The sequence below is a fragment of the Thunnus thynnus genome, chromosome 19, assembly GCF_963924715.1.
Source record: "Thunnus thynnus chromosome 19, fThuThy2.1, whole genome shotgun sequence".
In the NCBI taxonomy this organism is placed as follows: domain Eukaryota; kingdom Metazoa; phylum Chordata; class Actinopteri; order Scombriformes; family Scombridae; genus Thunnus; species Thunnus thynnus.
In genome coordinates, this window is record NC_089535.1 from 13,617,897 (window position 1) to 13,639,135 (window position 21,239).

Sequence of the window (21,239 nt, forward strand, 5' to 3'; positions counted from 1 at the left end):
GATTGTGTTTGTGTGTGTGTGTGTTTGTGTGTGTGTAAAGAGCTTTTAAAAATGCAGTGTGCAACGGCAGAGTAAAACAGTACTGATCAGGGTAATTTTGGATAAGCAAACAGATAGTGGGAGAATGAGACATGAAAGAAAAAATAGTGAGACTCAGTGACTACATTTACATGCACACTAATATTCCCCTATTATTCTGGCTATGACAATATTTCAAATTTGATACGGGTCATGTAAACAGCATATTCCATTTGGATATTCCAAATTAGGCTTCATTCTGAATGTAGCATTTTCCGATTAAGACATGTGGGATATGCCGATATTATTCGGGTTTTAGGAACATTTGTTGGACTTGTATACAGCGCATTCGGAATATGCGTCTCAATTGGGGTTTTTACCGCAGTTTGCAATACATGGCCCTCTTACCTGTTTACTCTGCGCAGACAAAATGACATATGCTGGAGCAGAAAGGCAGACGGAGGAGAGGAATGAGAGGAGAGTGGAGAGCTATTCACGGTGGGCTGGAAAAACAGAGCGCACCTTCTCAACAATGGGGACAGAAGGGGTTGGTTATTATCCTGACTGACGGTGATGACTTGGTGTGATACACCAAAAACACTCAGCAGTGTAGTAAACATCATGGGACAGCCTAGGTGCTGGATGTGCCTGTAACTGTAAATTTATAACATCAGTCATATCAATATAAATTATAAATATCAGGCAGGAGCTCATTAATGTGTTTCACCTCATTGGTTTACTTCACTGCCTGCAGAGATCTTGTGATTCCTGTTCCCACAGGAGCAACCCTGAAAACCCTCTGCATGTAAATGGGAATATTAGTGGAATATTCATTTTCATTAGCCATTTAAACAGCTTAGAAGGAATATTGTCTTTTTCTGAATAAGGGCAAAAACCGTAATATTTTGTGCATGTAAACGTAGTCAGTTCGAGACAAGGAGAGTTAGACCACCATGACATACCTGTGGGCATCCTGTACCGATGTGCAAAGTTCCTACTTAAAAAAATAGACAGACTGGGACAGACAGAAAGCAGAAAGTAGATCACAGGTTCTACTCCCTGGATTTCTTATGGCTTTGATTGTTGAGTCCATTGGCTCGGTGCAGCATGGCTGGATGGAAGGCCTCGGGCCTTTCTTTCTGATCCTGTACCCTCCAGCCTGTGCTTGTGTTTGTGCTTGCTCTCTGTTTCACCAAAATAGGTTGAAATTATTTTCAAATCATTCTAATATACATCAAACTTGCAAGTGTGGAATTTATACAGCAATTGTTCATAATCATGATCTAAATTTTAACTAAGTATTCCAGTGGATGCAGTAAAGATGCAAACTCACATACATTTTTAATATATTTCTTTTTTTTTGCAAATACAACTCAATGAATACAACTTCTCAAATTTGCTATTGCAGCTTCTCAGATGCTGTCTTGTGCATTATAAATGGCAAATTTGCATACTCTCACTTTTGTATGAATGTAGATGCCAGTTTGTATCGAGTACGAGTTGGAAATATTTTGCTTGCTGGATGTCAGAAAGCCTGACTGCTGAATGCAGCTGTGCCTTAATGTGATTACCAGTTGCTGAGCCATGTGGGGACTGGTGTTGCTGTCAGCTTAATTTACTCACAAACACATTGTCACAGACATACGTACGCAGTGTGAGTATATGCATACAAAAGCATAAACACTGTACAGCGTGCACACACGAGCTGACGTTTAGTAGATGTAAGTCTAGCAGCCGTAAGTCAAGGAAATTTGTTTTGCTCAAAGAGTCACAAAAGTTGCTGAGGTCATATTGAAGTTATGAGAGCTGTCAGAGTCACATCCACTCATATGCAGTAAATGAGAGTACAGGCGCATGCACAAACAGTATTAATGAACACAGGAGCATCCAAATGCATGCACAACCTGTCAACATACATACCAGTTGTTACAAAATTAGACATGTTGCTTTCTTATATTTACTATTTTTCCCTTATTTTCCCTCATTTTCCATTTGTTGTTGTTTCACACAGACACATACACCCAGTGAAAGGTCTTTCCTCATGCAACTGTCTAGCCTTCACACACCTTTATTGATCCACATGTCTATATAATTATATGGGCGTTATTCTGGAAAAGCTGCATTTCACCTTGTCATTTCTAAAGGATAAATATTGTTTAGCATGTAGGATTGCCACCATTAAAATGTCTAATGATCAGAATTCATAAAGGCACATTAAAATGCAACACATACACAATGTAAGTACAGTGTTCTGTATACCATTGGCGGCTGGTGACTCAAAAAATTGGGGAGGACAGGAGGAAAACCAACATGGAATCTTACAACAAACCGCATCAAACTATATCATTTTCCCACCTGATGAAATCGGAGGGGTGGGGGCAATTTTATATGCCAATAAAACAATTTGCTTGAGTGGTGAAAAGGCTGCTTCTTTAAAGACATTTAGCATATACATAATGTCTCTAAACAAAGAAGTGCTCATTTTAGCCATGGAGTGGATCAAATGTGTCATTTTACCAACAAAGTGAAATTTAAATTTATAGTACTGTTCTATTGTGACAACAAATTTATGTTCTCATCAAAAACAGACAACATATCACATGATTTACACATTTCAGGTTCAGATCAGTGCTGAAAACAAGAAAGACTGAACACTAAAAACATTCACAGATCTATAAGTGTAGGTTCACATCAGAAAGTATTAATGCATGTATCAAATACATGACTTACACACTCTGATCTATGTGCACGACATACAAAATATAGTCTACATAGCTGACACTAACACTAGGGGTATTAACATGAACACAAAACTCACAGTTCGGATTGTATCACGGATTTGAGTCACAGATCAGATCATTATTAGGATCAGCAAAAAAAAGGGGGGAGACAAATAAAACTTTGTTTTTCATTTATTCTGTAACACACTTACAGCAAGGAACAGCAAGGTGGTCTTAAATGAAAACAACATTTAAGATGTCCAATGTTTAAATAAAATAAAATAAAATATATAAAATATGCAATGCACACTTATTGCAATATGAGGCATGAAACCTTCCTCTTTTAAACAGTGAATGAAACAGCCTCTGTCCACATCATCAAAACTTGATGATAACAAACATTCACCGCTAACGTCAGTTAGCAGCTAGATGCTAATTAGCTACTCAGCTGCAGCACATTAAACAGCGGGTAAACATAACTCAAATGTCACTTCGGAACAGTTAGATGCTGGTTTGATCATTGCTCTTCAAAATCCTTGTTTGCAACACGCTGTCTGCCCATGACTTGTACTTACAGCAGTTTGTTTACTTTGTCTTAAATGAGACATTAAATTTTGCAAGTAATCTGCAGTTCATATGCCTGCTGAACCGTGGGGGGCGATCCGTATGGATCACGGATCAACTACAATCCGTTACACCACGAGTTAACACTTGTTATTCTAGTTACTTTAAGCTTATTACTCAATATACGGCTCAGCTTAAAAACAAACTAAAGAAACTGTCAGAAGCAAGCAGCCAGACCTCCTGCACACTAATCATACAACATCAACAGGTGACTGAACAACCACTCAATTAAAAACAATGAATGAGTGAGTCCAGGCAGCTCACTGTAACTTCAACAAGCAAAGTAACGTTACCCACAGCACATTATATGATCTCTATCACATGATACATTCTTGTTAAGGAGATAAATTCACACAACAGCCACACAGAGAGACATTTAACCATCAGTGATGAAATTAGTGACCAAAGAGACAGAGAGAGAGAAGCTGTATCTGACTCATGTTATCTGACATCTTCTTCTTTCTTTCATGGAGATGAAGTATTCATGTCATAACGTCCATTTGTGACTGTTGGTCATCTTGTATGTTAGTTAACAGAACTTTATGGCTGCTGCTTAACCAGTCTGATATCATTAGCAACAATGACAAACAAGCTAACTCTCCTGGTTGTTCCTCCGGTTGCTTCTCTCTCCAGCCGCTCCCTGGCGGTGTCCTGCTGCCGCTGCGCTGCCGAGTCCAGATAATTTCTCCCATTAGCTTAACAACAGTCCTTAATAGTCCTTCCATGGATGTATAAAGAGTCCTTCAGGCTGCTACAACAAGCCAGCTGTTGCATTGGCTAACGCAAGGAGCTATCTACTGCTGCTAGTCTGCCTTACAGCAGAGAGAATTGAAGATGAAATCTGGAAACTATCATTGGACCAACTCAATGTCAATATTGCATTCTGGTTGTTGATTGGTAAGGGAGGACAGCCTCCCTTGGATCGTCATTTTACGTGTCATGGCCAATCACAGATTAGCATGAAAAAAAAAAGAAATACATTGAGTCCAATGTAAGAGATCCCCTGCGGAGGACAGCAGGCACCCATCCTCCTCTGTCCCCCACTCCACCTCCACCAATTGCACCCCACCACTTCACACGCTGCCCTTTCAGCATTTTAAACAGAATTTCAGTGATGGATTTTTTCCAAAGAGGAGAGAAAAAATACTTTATAAATAATACTGAGATTTGTAATGATTTATTTCAACCAAATATTCTTTTTTATATTTTGATCTCCCTTTTGCCTCTCAAAAAATAGAGGAGGATCAACCTCCTCTGCCTCTATGGACGAGCCTCCATTGCTGTATACATTATACATTATGAGTAATAAGGCTAGTTCAAGCACTTGTGTGGACAAACATCTGTTCAGCTGAAGTGTTTTCAAGCAGAACTGTGTCCTTGGTAGCTCAACTCAATGGATGCAGTTCTGTAGCTAACCTCTATATATAATTTACTGTACAATCCATACACTTTTAATTTCCACCTTATTTGTTCTGCCTTACACTTTTGCAGTCCTGCAGAGGTACAAACCAGGACAGGCACCCTGTGCATATTTCACCTATATATATAGTAACTGTTTGTTTGGCTGCTCATTTGTCTGTATATCAATTTACCCTGAATATAATATCTGCTTTGTGTATATTGGTTAGCACTGCATATACTGTAGGTAGCTTCTGTCAGCTAAAGAATTTTCTTGTGTGTAAAATGTGTTAAGCAAGTTCAGCAAAAAATGTCCTATCAGTACTACTACACAGCATCTACAATGTGTAAGCACAAGTTTGACCAATAAACTTCTTCGTTCTGATTCTGTTTTTGTTATTGCAACAGAAAATGCAAGTTCTAGTACAGTGGTTCACGGAAATGCTCTTGGGGGCCCATCTTTCTCTGCTCTACTCACAGCTGATGCTTAGCCCTGTCAAGAGCTGGAAGGCACCAACTCTTTGTCAGCTGAAAAACTTTTCTTTAGCTAATTGTGGACAGAAAAAAATAAACAGTATAATTGTTTTTGCATGATTCTGCATTTTAGACTCAGAAGCCTTGTCCTATTTAGATGATGAATGAGAAAGCCTAATAATTTATACCATTATGTGCAGTCAGCTGTAATATACCATCAAATATTTTTGCCACAAATGTTTGAGAATTAAATCCTGTGACATCAACAACCTGTAGCACAGAAAGCTCTTCCAACCTGTGTATTTTAGTAATTCACTACAGTGGCTGCAAGTAAGGATTCTTTTCATCATCAATTAATCTGCCAGTTAATTTCTCAATTCATTGATTTAGCACTGGATCTATGTCAGAAAATAGTGAAAAATGACCATCACATATTCCCAAAGCCACATATTCATTGGCATATTCAACTGTCAAGATATTCAGTTAACTATCATAAACCTGATATTGTTAACATCTATGAGGCAAGAACCAGTAAAATGTTTTCTTAAAAAAAGATTCCACTACAAATAATTTGAGCTGGTACTAGCATTTTTTAATGGAAGATCGTGATCTGGGTTTTTTTGAATTTCCTACCTTGGCCCTCATATCTTTACAATTGACTAATAAAGCACCTAGTCATCTGCACAGAATATTCCTTTCACTGTTAGGTGTTCCTTTAATTCCACTCACCTATTATATTTGGATCAGCTTTGATGATGGTTGTTGTGGCAGAGTGGGAAAGGAAATAATTGGTCCTCTAGCCCGCAATAGGCTCTCTAGAGTAGATAGAGTAAAAATCAGGGTATACTCATCCAAAGTATAAATCCAGAATCAAAGATTTATACTCATATGCAATTCATTGTAATGTGGGGAGTACTGGAGTCTCTGCAGTCTTCTCCCTCTCTCAATCTTACTCCATACTTTTAGGTGTAGATAAGGTCAATTAGGTTTACTGGTGGGAGGTTTTTTTTTTTTCTTTTGGATGGTGTGAATTACAGTATATCATAGTACTACGATGTGCCCTCCTCCTATGCAGAAGATGATTAGCTTTCACTATTCAGATTGAACTCATCACCTCACCTCCCTGCTTTCCCATAACTGTTAATCATTGTCATTACAGGAGAGATTGGAGAACTACTTCTCCCTCTCGTCTCTGAATTTTCTGTTCTCTCTGCCTTGTATATGTATGTGTGCATTCTCTCAGTGACACTGTCTGTCTTACTCTCCTGTTTTCCTTTAAACCCTTTTAAAACCAAATCACATCATTCTTGCCTCACTATATAATTATGATATATTATTGTCCTTTTGCCTGCACATCATTTGTTTATAGCCCTTTTCTCCATTTTTCTCCTTTCTCGTCTTATTTTCATTCATGCCCTCTAACTTATACATTTTAATCAGTTTGTTCACTATGTCTATGTCTATTAATACTCAGTGAACAAACTGATTAAAAAATGACTACTTGACTCACAACATTAAAATGCTAAGTCAAGTAATAGTAAAACTCTCAGTCTCTCACACATATATATTTTTTAATATATACATTATTAAATGAATTAAATACCACAGTGAAAAAACAGCATCCATTTCCTTCCTGTGACTTACTAGTACATGCCACCGTCTATCACACCACACAGTACCTTTTCTCTTTGCATTCGTAATTTGTAGCCTGCACAACACTATGAGCTGAGGTTTGATTTAACAGTCTGAGAGCATATGCATTTTTGCACAGAAAAACACTCTGCTGTCATCCTTGAGGGAGAATGTTAATGGTGACAGCAGGTGCCTATGCCTTTTCACAGTGAAGAACTTAGTGCGGGAGACTGTGAGGAGACTATATTGAGAATTTTATTTGTGAGTGAAATGAGTGTGTTGGTGGTATGCCCTGTTTTGTAACAAAAAAAGATGGAGGGAAAGCAGGTGGACAGATGAGAAGGTGAAAAACGACCAAGAGGAGTCTGAAATTATCGCATGGATTTCAGGACTGTGAAAAGGACTGTAAAAGTGAGATGGATATGGCCCAGTAATTGAAATTTGTAGTACCGACATGCTGCAGTTTAGCCCTAGTGTTCTGGGAGTACATGTTTTTATGGGACTTGGTTTTGAGGGTATTACCACTGATGGAGAGAACAGGAAGATCAAGGCAGGGGAAAATGGACTGAGAGAGGAAGAAAAGTGGTTAAAGGGGAAGAAAAGCTGTGAAATAGAAAACACCTGGGACCAGATTCCCAAAGACTTCTGCACCTTGTTTCAGATGTATTCTTGTGTGTGTTATTTATCAAATATGTTCCATAGCCTGGAAGCACATCTGTATCATACACACACACACACACACACACACACACACACACACACACACACACACACACAGTGCCTGTCAACACACCTTTTGTATGATTAGTAAAATGTTATTCTATCCCTTATACATATGTTATTGATGAAGATATAAGCATTGTTGATTGTATATGACACTGGATTTACTGAGTTTCAGCAAAAGAAAAGTTTTGCAAAGGCCTTTCAAAGGAAGATTGTGAAAGGAAGAATGTTAAAATCTTGGTGACAGCAGACAAAAGGTGAACACATCACAAAGGTGGGCAAGGGAGCTCCACTAAACTTGTTCAGGAACAAAAGAGCCTCACAGACAGAAAAATAGAAATAAATGAAAGTCACATCTGACCATTTTATTATATCAAACCAAGATGGCACAGAGAGTTGCTACTGTGTAGTTATTAAACCTGCAATTGATTTTGGTGTTCACTGAGCTGCTAATACAGCTGTTCTCAAGCTTTTTCACATCAAGGACCCGTAAACTGACACAAATTAGACCACAGACTCCCATTTGATAAGATTTTGTCCCAGGGCCCCCTACTGGATAAGACTTTTGCTTTTAGATGTTTTTTTACAAAAAGTGTATGAAACCCATGACCAAAATAATCATAGATTCTGTCATTGTGTTAGTTATGGATGGAATCACATTGAAAATAAATTATTCACCTTTTTTTGGGGACCTCCTGGAACCCCCTCAAGGAACCCTTGGGGTCCATGGATCTCACTTTGACAACCACTGTGTTAATGCACTGTGGCAATTGGTCACTCTTGATAATTCATTATAAGCAGTCCTCTCTTATGTAATCTTGCATGTTTTTTTCATTACTTGAGAAGTTATGTATATATACATATATATATATATATATATATATATATATATATATATATATATATATATATATATATATATATATATTATTGTATATATACAGTAAATATTTGCTGATCAATACGATCTTACTGCATCACAATATGAAAGCCAATCACAGTGTAATTAGCTCATGCTTAGTAAATCAGACGTTAATCTGACTCAGGTTGAAAGTGCACATTTAATGGAAGGCTAATTTGTGCTGCGCTTTCATGTGTGTAAGTCTAGCCAAGAAAATAAATAGTACTTTACTTGACCTGCGTGCGTCTACTGTGTGTGTTAAGACCCAAACACACTGAAAGCGATAATTGACGCGCCTCATTTGACGTGCATCAATTGATGCTCATATGGCACACTGCAGGCATCAGATTTGAAATGCCAACACCACAGAACCAACACAGATTTGTCCTGTTGTTCTTAGTATTAACTGCATTAGTTGGATGTAATGAATGAATAAAAAGGAGAAATGCAGAGGAGGAAAATGAAACAAAGAGCGTCTGTTTCAGGGACGTGCAGAGGATGTTAGAGAGGCAGGTGCCCAAATTCATAAAAGCTGATTTTTGCAAATAACAAAATAAATATATGCCTATGACTACTTTTGCAACACTGTTAAAGGGATATTAAAATGTGTTCAAAACAAACCCATGACTGAGGTTGGTTCAAACACTGCTACATGACAGTTAATTAATGATACATGCAAAGAAATGTAATTGGCATTGTGCTGCAGGCATGATTAAAATGAATCCTGTTTAATTACTTTATAATGTTTCACAACTCAGATAATCTTCAGTTTCTATCCCTATGCATCAGAATGCTGAATTGACTTGCTACATTATTAATTAATTGCATAATGTATAATTATCATTATTATTTATTGTTTTATTAGCCTACTGTTGTTGCTCATCATCTTATGCTACCTGCAAGTAAGCATTTCATTGCTCTGTGTATTTGTATACAGTTCATATAACAAATAAAACTTCTACTACTACTACTACTACTACTACTACCCCCTAAAGTAAGCCAGCATACACAATGGTGTCATCATTGCTTGGTTACACACATACTCACACACACACACACACAATAACTATAGAAAATGAGCTGATGGACTGTTGTGGAAGTACTGTTAAAGTGCACGAGAGAGACTGAGTTATTATTGTGAGTGAGAGAGGAGTTCCTTCACACGAGAGGGATCGAGTATGTTAATGTGTGCGAGAGGGAACAAGTTCCACGCGACAGAGGTTGAAGGACCGTTTAGTTCTTGTGAAGCGTGGAACAGGTGAACCTTAGCCACAGAGTGCCTCTGTTAACTCTTTCTCATTCATACAATGCAATAATCTGGTAGTAGTATTTCATCAAAATTAAAACCTGTGTGCTGTTTGCTAAGGAGAGTGTGCAAACACAATTACACGCAATCATAATGATCTTGAGGACAGCCATCGTTTCTTGCAGCAACACACTGTAATGCTGTCAAAAATTCTTGACCACCTGCTGCAGAATCAGGTAAGGCAGTAAAGCTTTCTGATAACAGGCTCGTCATTTGAACCAGCTGTATCGGAGCAGGAAAAGATCCACTCCTCTGTTAACCTGTGTATTATTTGTTCTTTTCATATTCAGTTGGGAGTCCAAAATTGGAAAACGAAAAAACAATGTTATTTTGTCATTAATTTATGAATCCAACACAAAAAAAAACTAATAACATCTTGTTTTTTGTACCTCAATTTTATGTTCAAGTCAAAAATATGAGAAAATGGGCCACGGACTGAATTTAATTTTGATATTTAATGTGTCCGACGTGCCTCATAACGCTTTTGGTACACATTTGGCCAATTAAAACAATAGGTGTACTTCAAAACGCACACGTCAGACACTTTCAGTGTGTTTGTGCCTTTAGTCTACTGCTATTTTGATGGCAACCTTTTTGTGCTTAAAACCTTCAGAGAGGAGGTCTTTTTGCAAGTTGAGGACATTTTGTCCAGTCCTTATTTCATCAAGGAGCTTTTTAGAGACAGGGTTGGGCAACATAACCAAAAGTAAGTCATTTGTGTTGCTTGCCAAACTTTAAAATGTAATTGACACAGAATTTAATCAAAGCCAGACTACTGAGATCATATCCTTGCCTCTTTTCACTGGCTACACTCTGAGAATTAGGATAGATTTTATTGATGTCTTTCACAGCCTTACATGCCCCTGGTTACATCTCAGATATGGTGATCTCTTATAAACTCAAGTACAGCCTCAAAGATCAAGTGGAGCCCTCCTGAATATTTGAAAAATATCTATGACTAAAGGTGACCAGGTCTTTGCCATTTTTGAACTCCTTGTCTTTGAATCCCAAGCATTCAAAAACAGCCTGCACTTTTATATCACCCTCTAAAGTAATTTTTAAAAATGTTTATATGTTTATATTTCCATCTCATTTATGAAGTCTTTTCACCCTGCTGTTTTTATTTTACATTTCAAAACCCTTTGTTATGAACCCTGAAAAGTGCTATTCAAAGGTTATTATTTTACAAGATTATTATGTCATCTTCTGTTCAACAGAATAAACATCTCAAATCACCTCAACTTTATTATGACTAAAACTTTTCTATATGTTAGTGATTATGTAAAAAGCTGCATTCAGATTTGAGATGTACACAGCTGGAGTTTTATGATCAAACCTGAAGCCCCTCTACACTTCCTAACTTAAAGGTTGCAAACAGTCACTGCTTACTGATTAGAGACCCTGAGGGTAAAAAAACCCCATAATTTCCAAGAAATGTTTGGCTTTTTTGAATGATACATTTAATGGTGAGATAGTGACTGAACTACAGACAGAAAAATCATTGCAATAAAGCACAAATTAATTATCTTTAGAAAAAAAAAAATAAGCAAAAAGAAAATAGACTTACAATAGTGCACAGGTTAATGAATTCTATGAAATATAGAATTGGCAGAGAGTGTTTTATATTCAAGATTATAAGATTTGAATTGTTTTACCATGTTTCTGATTTGCAAGACTCACACTGGTTTTCAAAAACAGCACCTCTGCGGGATCATCATAGAGAAATTAATGTGCTGTGCTTCAATAAATGAAGCTTGTTCTTTGTGAGATTTAAAAAGTGACATTTATTTTCAAAGATGTGAGCAATTTTCAGGCCAATCTGTTAAGATGTCGATGGTGCTCATTTTTTTTCTTGATGTAGTGGTGCGACTTCTTGTTTCTGTCTCTCAGTGTGTCTTTGTCTCCACCCGCCACCTCTCTGGGCATGTTCTAACACGATGCATAAATTCAGAACCAATTTTACACCACATTGCCTTGGCTTCACTCTCCAAATTGCGCCAGAGTCTGACACTCCAAACCCAACTAGACTCTCAAACTGTTTAAGTGCACCCGACCAGAAGAATGACTACAGCTTTCTGTACACACTTTTTACACAGACTTATTCGATTTTCTAATCCTAGGATAGGATATTTCACCTGGCGTTGCTGTGCATTTGCCAAGGAATTATGACTGTGTCCAGTGAACAAGTGATAGTGAATGTTTCTCTATTGCAGCAAAAACTACTTTTAATAAGAAAGATAGGAGTTTTAGAAGAAAAGGGGGAATTTTAAGGTAAATAAAAACAAACTCAGAGTGTCTGACAATCTGTACACCTCCTTTTGTTTAAATAGTGTTGTATACCAGCTAAAACATTCTTTTACCTCTTTGTGAAAGCTATGTCTACCAGCTTAGAAACATTTATAAAAGTTTGTTTTTCATTTAATTTTGACCCTGAAAAACTCAGTGGCACATTCTTTTTCTTAAGAAGAAGTAATCTCTTTTTCTTCTGTCTTGCTTGTTAGCTTTTTGGACTTGTATTGTTTACTTTGCCATGGTCATCTTACAGTAGGTTCAGCACAAATTTCACTCAGAGGAAACATGGTCAAACATGAGATGACTGAGCTTAGCTCCAAGCTAGTTCACACATAATGCTAAATTCCTGAATTGATCAATTGCCTGAACCCATCCATCTATTTTCAGAAAGAAGGTAATATATCTTTATTCTATTTTTGTCTTCACACATCTTACGCACCAACCCTATTGCACATTCACTTTTCCATGCTCCCTTATTATAATTTGCTGTCAACAGGTGAAGCATTTCTTCAGAGATTGTGCTTTATAGCCAAAGTAAAAGCATTGATTTTCTTTCTGTCCTTTATCTCCTTTCCACTCTGGGAGATTAGGAAGCGTAATCACTGTGATCCCCGGGATTATACAAGCAAAACATATGTACAACAGTGAGGAAATTAGATGGATGTTATTAGCATAAAGTCATTTCTTCAGGGTGTGACTTGGGCTAAATCACTTTGTTATAACAGAGCTAAAAAATGTGTTATGTGATTTAAAGCAATAAAAGTATTTGACAGAAACTCTCTGGTGGACCTTTTATATCAGGTTTAGAATGCAGTTCTAAACTGTCCACACATATGTGAGGTTATTTTAGATTACTTATTTATCCCTTAGTGGCTTAACACATTGCTAATCCCCGACAATTATCACTTTGTGGCAGCCCCCGTGCATTTAGCAGGGATGTGTGTTTTGATGTTGCAGTGGCAAGGCAGGACAAACAAAGCCTCTTAACTCTCACATACTCGCTCCTGCTCCCACCCTGACTTGAACACAGACATACACACACTCTGGGGATGTGACCCAGTTTGATTAACAAATTGAGCTCCTAAGACCCTGTTTAACGATGGACAAATTATCACCACTGGCCAACAGATCAAACAAAGAGAGACATGAAAGGGTGTAGGGGAATGCAAAATCTTACCTCCTCAATATGAGTTGAATTTAACCACATTAGGAGATGTACAGCAACAACACTGAGAAGGATAAATATATCATGTTTCTCTGTTGTTGTTTTTGTTTTTGTTTGAGGGGGCTATATATGGACATTACAAATGAGTCAGTAAAGTGATGGTCACTACGTATTCCCCACTGCCTAACCTTATCATAATTCTAACCCAAAGGTCATAACCCTAATTCGTTGTTAGTCATCATGGATGTCTATAATATTATTACAGCCGCTGGTTGTGACCACCAACTGAGTTGGTGCACCCTTTGCTGTGGCTGCTCAGCTGCAAGTTGGTATCATAGTTGCTAAGGTTAAGATAACTCGTGGAGGCTAGCTAACGTAATTTCACTGCAATGTGCTATGAACGGGTTGCTATGATTATGGCTGTAGCTATGCCTGTGTGTTGGTTGTGTTGGTACAATGGTTGCGAGACATTAGTGTTTAGTGGGTGTAACACCAATTATATGCAGAGGATATGTATGTGTGTGTTTTGAATTGGCATGGTTGTGCTGGCTGAGTGTTGTGGTGAAGCTGTTTCCTAACCCACTCTGGTGTAAATCCGTAAAATTATACTGACTTCGAACAGAATTTGAATTAAATGGAACTAAATCCCTTTTGTCCTTCTGCACCACTATAATCACAATGGTCATGACTACCCTATGTTGAATAACTCCCATACAGTCTTGGGGGTTCTTAATCATAAGACATGTTTCTACCCCGTGTTTTGTCTTATGTGGGGTTTCTAAGTACTGATTATCTGGAAAAACCTACTAGTAAACACAGTTGCCATCTTTTTTTCACCATGATTGTATCCTAAAATACTATACCTATCGACTGATTGACTCTCCTTGGATTTCTCTCTACCTTCTTCCTCTTATCTTTTCACTGCCAGCAACTGGAGGTGTGTTTGGTCCTCAAGGAGAATCAGGGTCAGAGCCTGAAGATGACAACCAAATGAAGTTTTACACAGAGCAGCATAGAGGACGAAAACGCAGCAAAGGTAAGACGGAATGCAAGTGCACCTTGTATATTATTATAAATGTGTTACATTTTAAACACATTATCCTGCTCAGGAGGGGACCCCCTTATCCACTGCATACTACTGAGAAGGCAATAAAGAAAAAGGGGAGTAAAATGCAATGAAATATCCTGAAAAACAAATGAATTCCAGCCTCAACCTGGTTGAATAAGAGGAAATAATGGAGGGGCAGCCTATAGCTGAGTGAAATGAGGCTAGACATTTCTGGAATTGTCAGCATAGCTGGAAGTAGGAAGGAGTCGTGCACGTTCCCGGTGGGGTTTAAAGTGCTATTCCATAGCGCAGCTCAATGACAGTCAAAGCAGATATATGAGCTGATGTAAATGGAGGCTCGGTGATGAGCAAAGCTGAGTCAAATAACTTGGGATGGGAAGCATTAATTTACCCTCCGTCCCCACATACTGATATATGATAGTGAAGACTGTGAGTTGACTTTGCATTTGCGTGTATGTGACACACACAGAAAAAAACAGAATTACTCTTTGTGTGTCCACTTGGGTGTCCATGTAGACATTGAATAAATAATGTACTCCTATTATTTTCCACTCCTACATTTCACTATCACATAGTACTATGTCAGAAGAGAAGAAACAGTTACGCCTTGCATAGTGATCTTATTAGGAATCACAATTGTCTAGTGCTTTTTGGCTACCAAGGACAGGAGTAAGAAAATGCCCTAGATTATGCCTCTCAGACAGCACTTACGTCTAGGCGTGAGCTTGGTTGGGGGACTCATATTGAAAGTGCAGCCTGAGAGGCTGAATTTGAAAGCAAGAAAATCTCCTGGGCCACTGATTTTAGTAGTCCTTGCTCAGTTTAGAATTATGCTGGACCAAACAACAATATTTTCAATCAAACTTTGGCAAACTCAAAAATCGTACAAGATGTATTACACAGAAGTCCTTGTATTGAGTTTTGTTGTTGTGGTATGTAATGTGTAAATTGATGGAGATGTGGTGAGACAGACAAGGAACAACACTAATAGTAGTTAAGTAGTAGTAATAGTGGTAGGAGAGTGTTTTTCTCTGGAATCTTTTCTACTCTAATATGTAACCGCTATGAATCAATTACATTGCTCTTTCTTTTAAACTACTAAATTGGATATCCATATCAATCTGTTAAATTTCAACAAGTTAAACCTGCATCCTTGGTCCTAATAATCATACTACAATCAGTGTTTGTTTTCTGTCTGAATGAGTGCTAAACACAAGTTGTAGCAGTCACAAGGCAGGTTTGTGTTTTACTAATCACCACTCAGCACTGCAAACTCCACTCCCTGATAGTACTTGGCTGGTAGAGGAAAAACCTCAGGGGTAGCAACATTTTTGGGAAGGAGTAGTTATGACCTATGGACCAAAACTTAAGGTTTAAATGTTCCCTATTTCCTACACACGGTCTTGAAAAAGTTTCTTTTGTCAAAAAGAGTTATGTATATAATAGTTAAAACTAATGACTAAAAACTAAAAAGCTAATTTTTAGTTAAGTAATCTATCTTCTATTTTTCATGAAAATTTCTCATCACCCAAGAGACCCTGAACAGGATGAGCAGTTTGGAAACTAAATAGATGGATGGGTTTTTGGACATGGATATTGTAGCGCTGTATAATCTTGGTGAAGTTACAATTACAAAAGTGTATGTTTGTCAAGTTCATCTCATATTTTAAATTAAATACAACCTTTTGTGAACACAAGCACGGCTCTCCAATTAGCTTCATAAGCTTCAATCAATTTGGTTATGAATTACATTCCCTGGGCTACAAACACAGTAACAGTGTATTTTGTTGTGTTTGTAGACTATTGATATATGAATACTGTATGTGATTAATCATAATTTATTACAGAAATTGATTTTTTTTCATAAATCAGACAGATATTATTAGCAAAACATTGTTGACTCACATCTGGGAAAGACATTAAAATTCATGATCATGATCTGTGTTAAAGTTGCAGCGAGCGTGAAAAGGTTGTGTTTTCTCTAGAAGATGGACTGAGAAAAGTGATTGAAAGGAATTAGAAAAAGGAAGCAATTCTAAGTTAACATACATTAAGCTTTTTTAGGGTTGACCTGTGTATTTGTGATTGCTTGTGCTTTACATGCACTTATGTCTACATGTCCGTTGTTATGTGTCTCTGTATGTGTATGAGCGCATAGACTAGGTGTTTGGTTTGTAGCCATAAGGTAAATGTTTGCCATCGTGAGTGTACATGCTTTTGTCTACTCAGTAGGCTTTTACAGTAATTGAGGGACCCCATCACAAGCGCAGTGGCACCATGCTCACCCCAGAGGGATTAGCTGCTCCGGCACTTTTGTCGCAGACAGCTGTTGTTTCTGTCCCTTCACAATATTGTGACTGTGGTATAGACATGTGATTCAGTGAGGGTGGATTCATTATCCTGACTCTGCTTCGCTGATTTTGACCTTGAGTTGTATCTCACTACTTTCAAACTCCTGTCAGAACTTCACTGGGCTCTCCTGTCACTGGGGATATTAACAGTTCTGTGATGGTGCCTTGTTTCATTTCAATCTATTTGATCATTTGCCTGTTTCTTAGGTGATAAATATTACTCTGTAGTTGGAAAAGGTGTCTGAAATTAAGATTGTGTAGCTGTGTTTTTTAAGTCACCCACTGATCTAGTAACTTTACTCAGCAAGTTGTTTTTAATATATCACTTAACCAGCACAAAAATTTGGACTGACTTACATGTTCCACTTTCGAAACAAACCCCCATAATGCCGAGTGCACACTGAGCAGCTCTCATATGCCCCCACAGTGCTATATGTTCATCTTCATGTTCAACTTGTAACATTGTGCTTAGAAATGATTCACACATTTTTTGACATTGTGTGATATTTTCTATGCTCGGATGAAAAAAAGTACAAGAGCACATTTTCAAGAGGTTCAACAGTAGAGCCAATAAATTTTTAACAGTTCAAACCAGCACTATCGCCATGTTATCCCTCTCACATCCCAGTAAGCCTCCTTTCAACATGTCAAGTTCTATTTCGTGATAAATATCAGTAGACGGAGGTTAAGTGGCTAATTTCATTCCCTATATCCTGGCTTGGAAATGGGAGCCCTGACACAGCCAAAGGGCAACCAAAACAACCAATCTATAACCCTGTCAGTGGCAATAAGATCATATATCACACCAGCAAATGATTCTGGGCTGTTCTGCAGCAGCTCGAATATTCTAAGTCATCTTTTACTCAGGACAAACTTGAACCTGGTATTAGTCATAAATCAGGAGGACAGTACTGCATTTTCAAGGATTAAGGGACAGTTAGAGGCTTACTTACAGTAAAGCATAGTGCTAAAGTGGATGATTTAGATGTAGGTCTGTGTGTACGTGTCTGTGCATATTATATTCCTGTGTGCAAAAGTAGAAAGCCGTTGCTTCCTATCAAGAATATTCAAATATAGTCGTCTATTTAAGACCTCAATCAAAACAAAAGGGCCTATGTCAAACTATTCACCTTTCCCTTTTTTTTTCTCTTTCTCTACCTCTAGGCCACTTACACAGTCCTCTAAATAAGGTCACCCTGACGTTGATCACCATCAGCACATGTGTCATTGCCATTGTCTATGCTACGCAGGATTCCTGCCCCCTCACTGTCAAGGTTACCCTCCATGTGCCAGAGCATTTTGTTGCGGATGGTAAGTGCAACACATTCATTAGACCTTGGCAGAATATCCAACCAAAAGAATATTCCAAAATACTTAGTTTTACTTGTCTAGCCCTATATCTATTTTCTGAATTGTTTTTTGAACTCTCATTAATTCACTTAAAACTATATGATGTGAGAAACCTAGTTGCTCTCACATATCACAAGCTTATGTGTCCAGTTGGCAGAGATCATGTACAGTAAATGGAAAAAGGCGTGTCACTGAGAGGAAACCCACTAAACTCATTTTTTGCGATACACCCATAGGAAATGATGGATAAACTCTACCTACTGTACATACTTCTTTTTAGCTAACAAGCTCAGCGTATAGCCCAAAACAAAGCACATAGATTTGTGGAGCATGTTATCATGATGACCATTAACTATCTGCTATCCACCTTGGAACAATTTTATTTTGTGTTTTTCAGCCGTAATTGGATATAGTCATCCTGTAAGCAACATACTGCAGAGATGACTGTGGAGTAGCTTCACGCTGTGTGGTGAAAAAATACAGTATTACATAATTCGTATAGGTTTTGCTGTAAGAGGAACAGCTAATGGACCAGGGACAGCTCGACATGCTTCCTCTGTTTCTATTTAGAAATGGCTTACAGTAAAATCTCCACCCTCTCAACTGTTTTTTGTGGTTTTCAATTTCAATGCTTTCCAGTGTCAATGCCCCCTCTGCTCGACTGATGCACATTCATCCAACAAAAAAGTAAATCATGTGCTGGAACCAAAAATGAGCAGAAATCAGGACAACAAAGCCCACACACTGAAAGCTCCCAATGGAAAACATGATTTATAACACCACAAACAACTGAGTGACATTTTGAGCCATCAGACTGATGAAGAGCAGTGTGCTCAAAACGTGATTGTTTTTTCTTTTCTTTTGCACAGCACCGGGAGCTTTTAGTGTGCAGACTTTCCATGAGACTAGACACTGCATGCTGTTTATTGGAATATAAACCTCTTCTATGGTTTTCATATTCGATCAGTTGACTTGATAATAACATTCTTTTGAACTAATGTGACACAACTACTAGAATGTTAAGTTCTATTTTCTTTATGCCATAAAGCAAGCTCAGTCTGTGTAGCATACAAACAAGCCATATATAACATCAAAATAATATCAAGAAAGTAGATTAAATGGACCCTGGATATATCATTATAATCATCAACTTGATTAAAGCTCTTGAAAAAAAGTTAGTTGATAATACTATTTTGTAGCTATTTGCATGCTAACATGGAGACAGATACCACACTAAACACAAAATACAGTTAGATTCCAGATAATAAAGTATTTAGGAATGAATGTTCAGGTGTAGAGAATCAATAAACTCAGTCAGTTTTTAATTCATTGCTGGCTATGAGATAATTGTAAGTTGGGTATCATGTATGATGTTGGCAAGATACCAAGGTATATACCTCACTGGGAGGGAAGACCAAAATAGAAAATGTGGAAGAAGTTAAGTGAAGTAAGAGAGAGTGAAGAGATGAGGCAATTTAACTAATGAAAGCTGTGCATTCACATATCAGTTGATCAGGTGCTCTTGCTACTGGGGCCTCATTTCTAGTCCGCCCACACGCCCACAATTTGTGTGTGCATGGACACACAATAGGAAAGGGAAAACTTCAACTTCTACAGAATATTGTGTAGCTAAATGTAAGATGGCCTCATGTAAAATATCATGTAAGCCAATACAAAAGACAGAAGCTTTCTATGTTTATTAGTTTGACTTTATTCCTTTTTTAAATATTATTGCTTTTGTATTATTATTGTTGTTATTCCTCATACTAGTCAAACCAAACATATTAAATATTGCTATGCACCCATTATATATATATATATAAATTAATATGATGTTTGGTCCTCCTAATGATTTTGGCAACCTCCTGACCCTTCTGCTCCCGTCAGCTCTCAACCTTTATCGCAATATATCAAAACATAATGGTTAGATTTCAGTTAAAATTTGCTATGGATATTCATAATCACCAAATAATTAATTCAATAGAAGAAACGACTGCTAGATGTGCACAACTTTTTTAATTATCACCGGAGCAACTACACAGATGTGTGATGCTTTTGATTCCTGACACGTACCCCACCTTTGTTCCCAAAACAGTTGAAAGGGGATTAATCTAACAAAATAACTTTTCCCCAGCCTCCTGCACTCAATTCACGATATGCACAACAAAATTGCCAGTGATCAGCAATGTTCTTACTGCTCAGGAGGGGTTTCTTTACAGGTCTCACAGAAACCGTCCCATAATCTAGTAATTGCATCCTCACTGTGAGCTTTTCAACTGCAACTAAATAGAAACAAAAGCCCTTGTTTCTAAGGAAGTGTGGGTCTATGATTGTTCAATATTTATATTGTGTAAATTATAAATTAATACATTTTTTAAAAATAATTACTCATAAATGCAGTTACAAGAAAAATACAGTTCTTTAAGGCATCTTGAATAACCTCAACCAGGAGGTAGTGAAATGTTTTATAATATGTTTCATTTCAGGCACTATGAAACAAGAGCTATACACTGAATATTAACCTATACAGATCATTCATATATGACTTCACCAGCTTAAGTTGAAACACTTTTGTCCATAGTGCAGGTGTAGCTGAATAATGGCTACAGTAAATGTTGAAGGGAACACAGCATGCCTGCTTTTGGTCTGTACTATGGTCTAAACATGTCGCTTCAGTCAAGTTTGCGAGTCAGTCAGAAGATAAAACCTTCAACATATGATTGTATTTTTGTAAGGCTCTGTGGAGGTCAGACTGTCCTGGCGAGACACTTTCCTGACAAGTGAAAAGAAACAGCTGGTGACTTCATGTATGTAGGAGGCAAATGGTAGCTATTAGGAATTTGCCAGAACTAAAACGATAAGACAGAAAAACAAACAAACAAAAAAAAAGAATCAGTGAGGCTTGGGATTTTAGTGCTTTATTTTTTGCAAAGTGTGAGTGCAAATCACTCATTTTACTCCAGGGCATTTGTCCTGCAACGTTTCTTGTGACTCAGACTTGATTGCTGGCTACTGCAGTTTAGCTTTTTCCATCTACATTTATCTTCTCTTTAGAAAACCAGCCTGTAGACCGTCATCACAAGGTTTCGCATCACAAAACAGAGAAGAAATCCTTTTTAATTTCACAATTTTTATCTTTGTGTCCTCGCCCGGCTTTTGAAATACATTTTAAATTCACTTTGACACACAAATGTAGACTTACCTTCCACAACCCAG

At 37.6% G+C, this 21,239-nt stretch overlaps 1 protein-coding gene across 1 annotated transcript in view; it reads left to right on the forward strand.

The window, feature by feature from the left end:
- LOC137170519 (astrotactin-2-like) overlaps positions 1-21,239 on the forward strand; it is a 287,500-nt gene that overhangs the window by 125,718 nt on the left and 140,543 nt on the right. The window contains exons 5-6 of the mRNA XM_067573959.1: positions 14,182-14,289; positions 17,838-17,984. Coding sequence (XP_067430060.1) covers positions 14,182-14,289; positions 17,838-17,984 — 255 coding nt within the window. The remainder of the gene's footprint in view (positions 1-14,181; positions 14,290-17,837; positions 17,985-21,239) is intronic.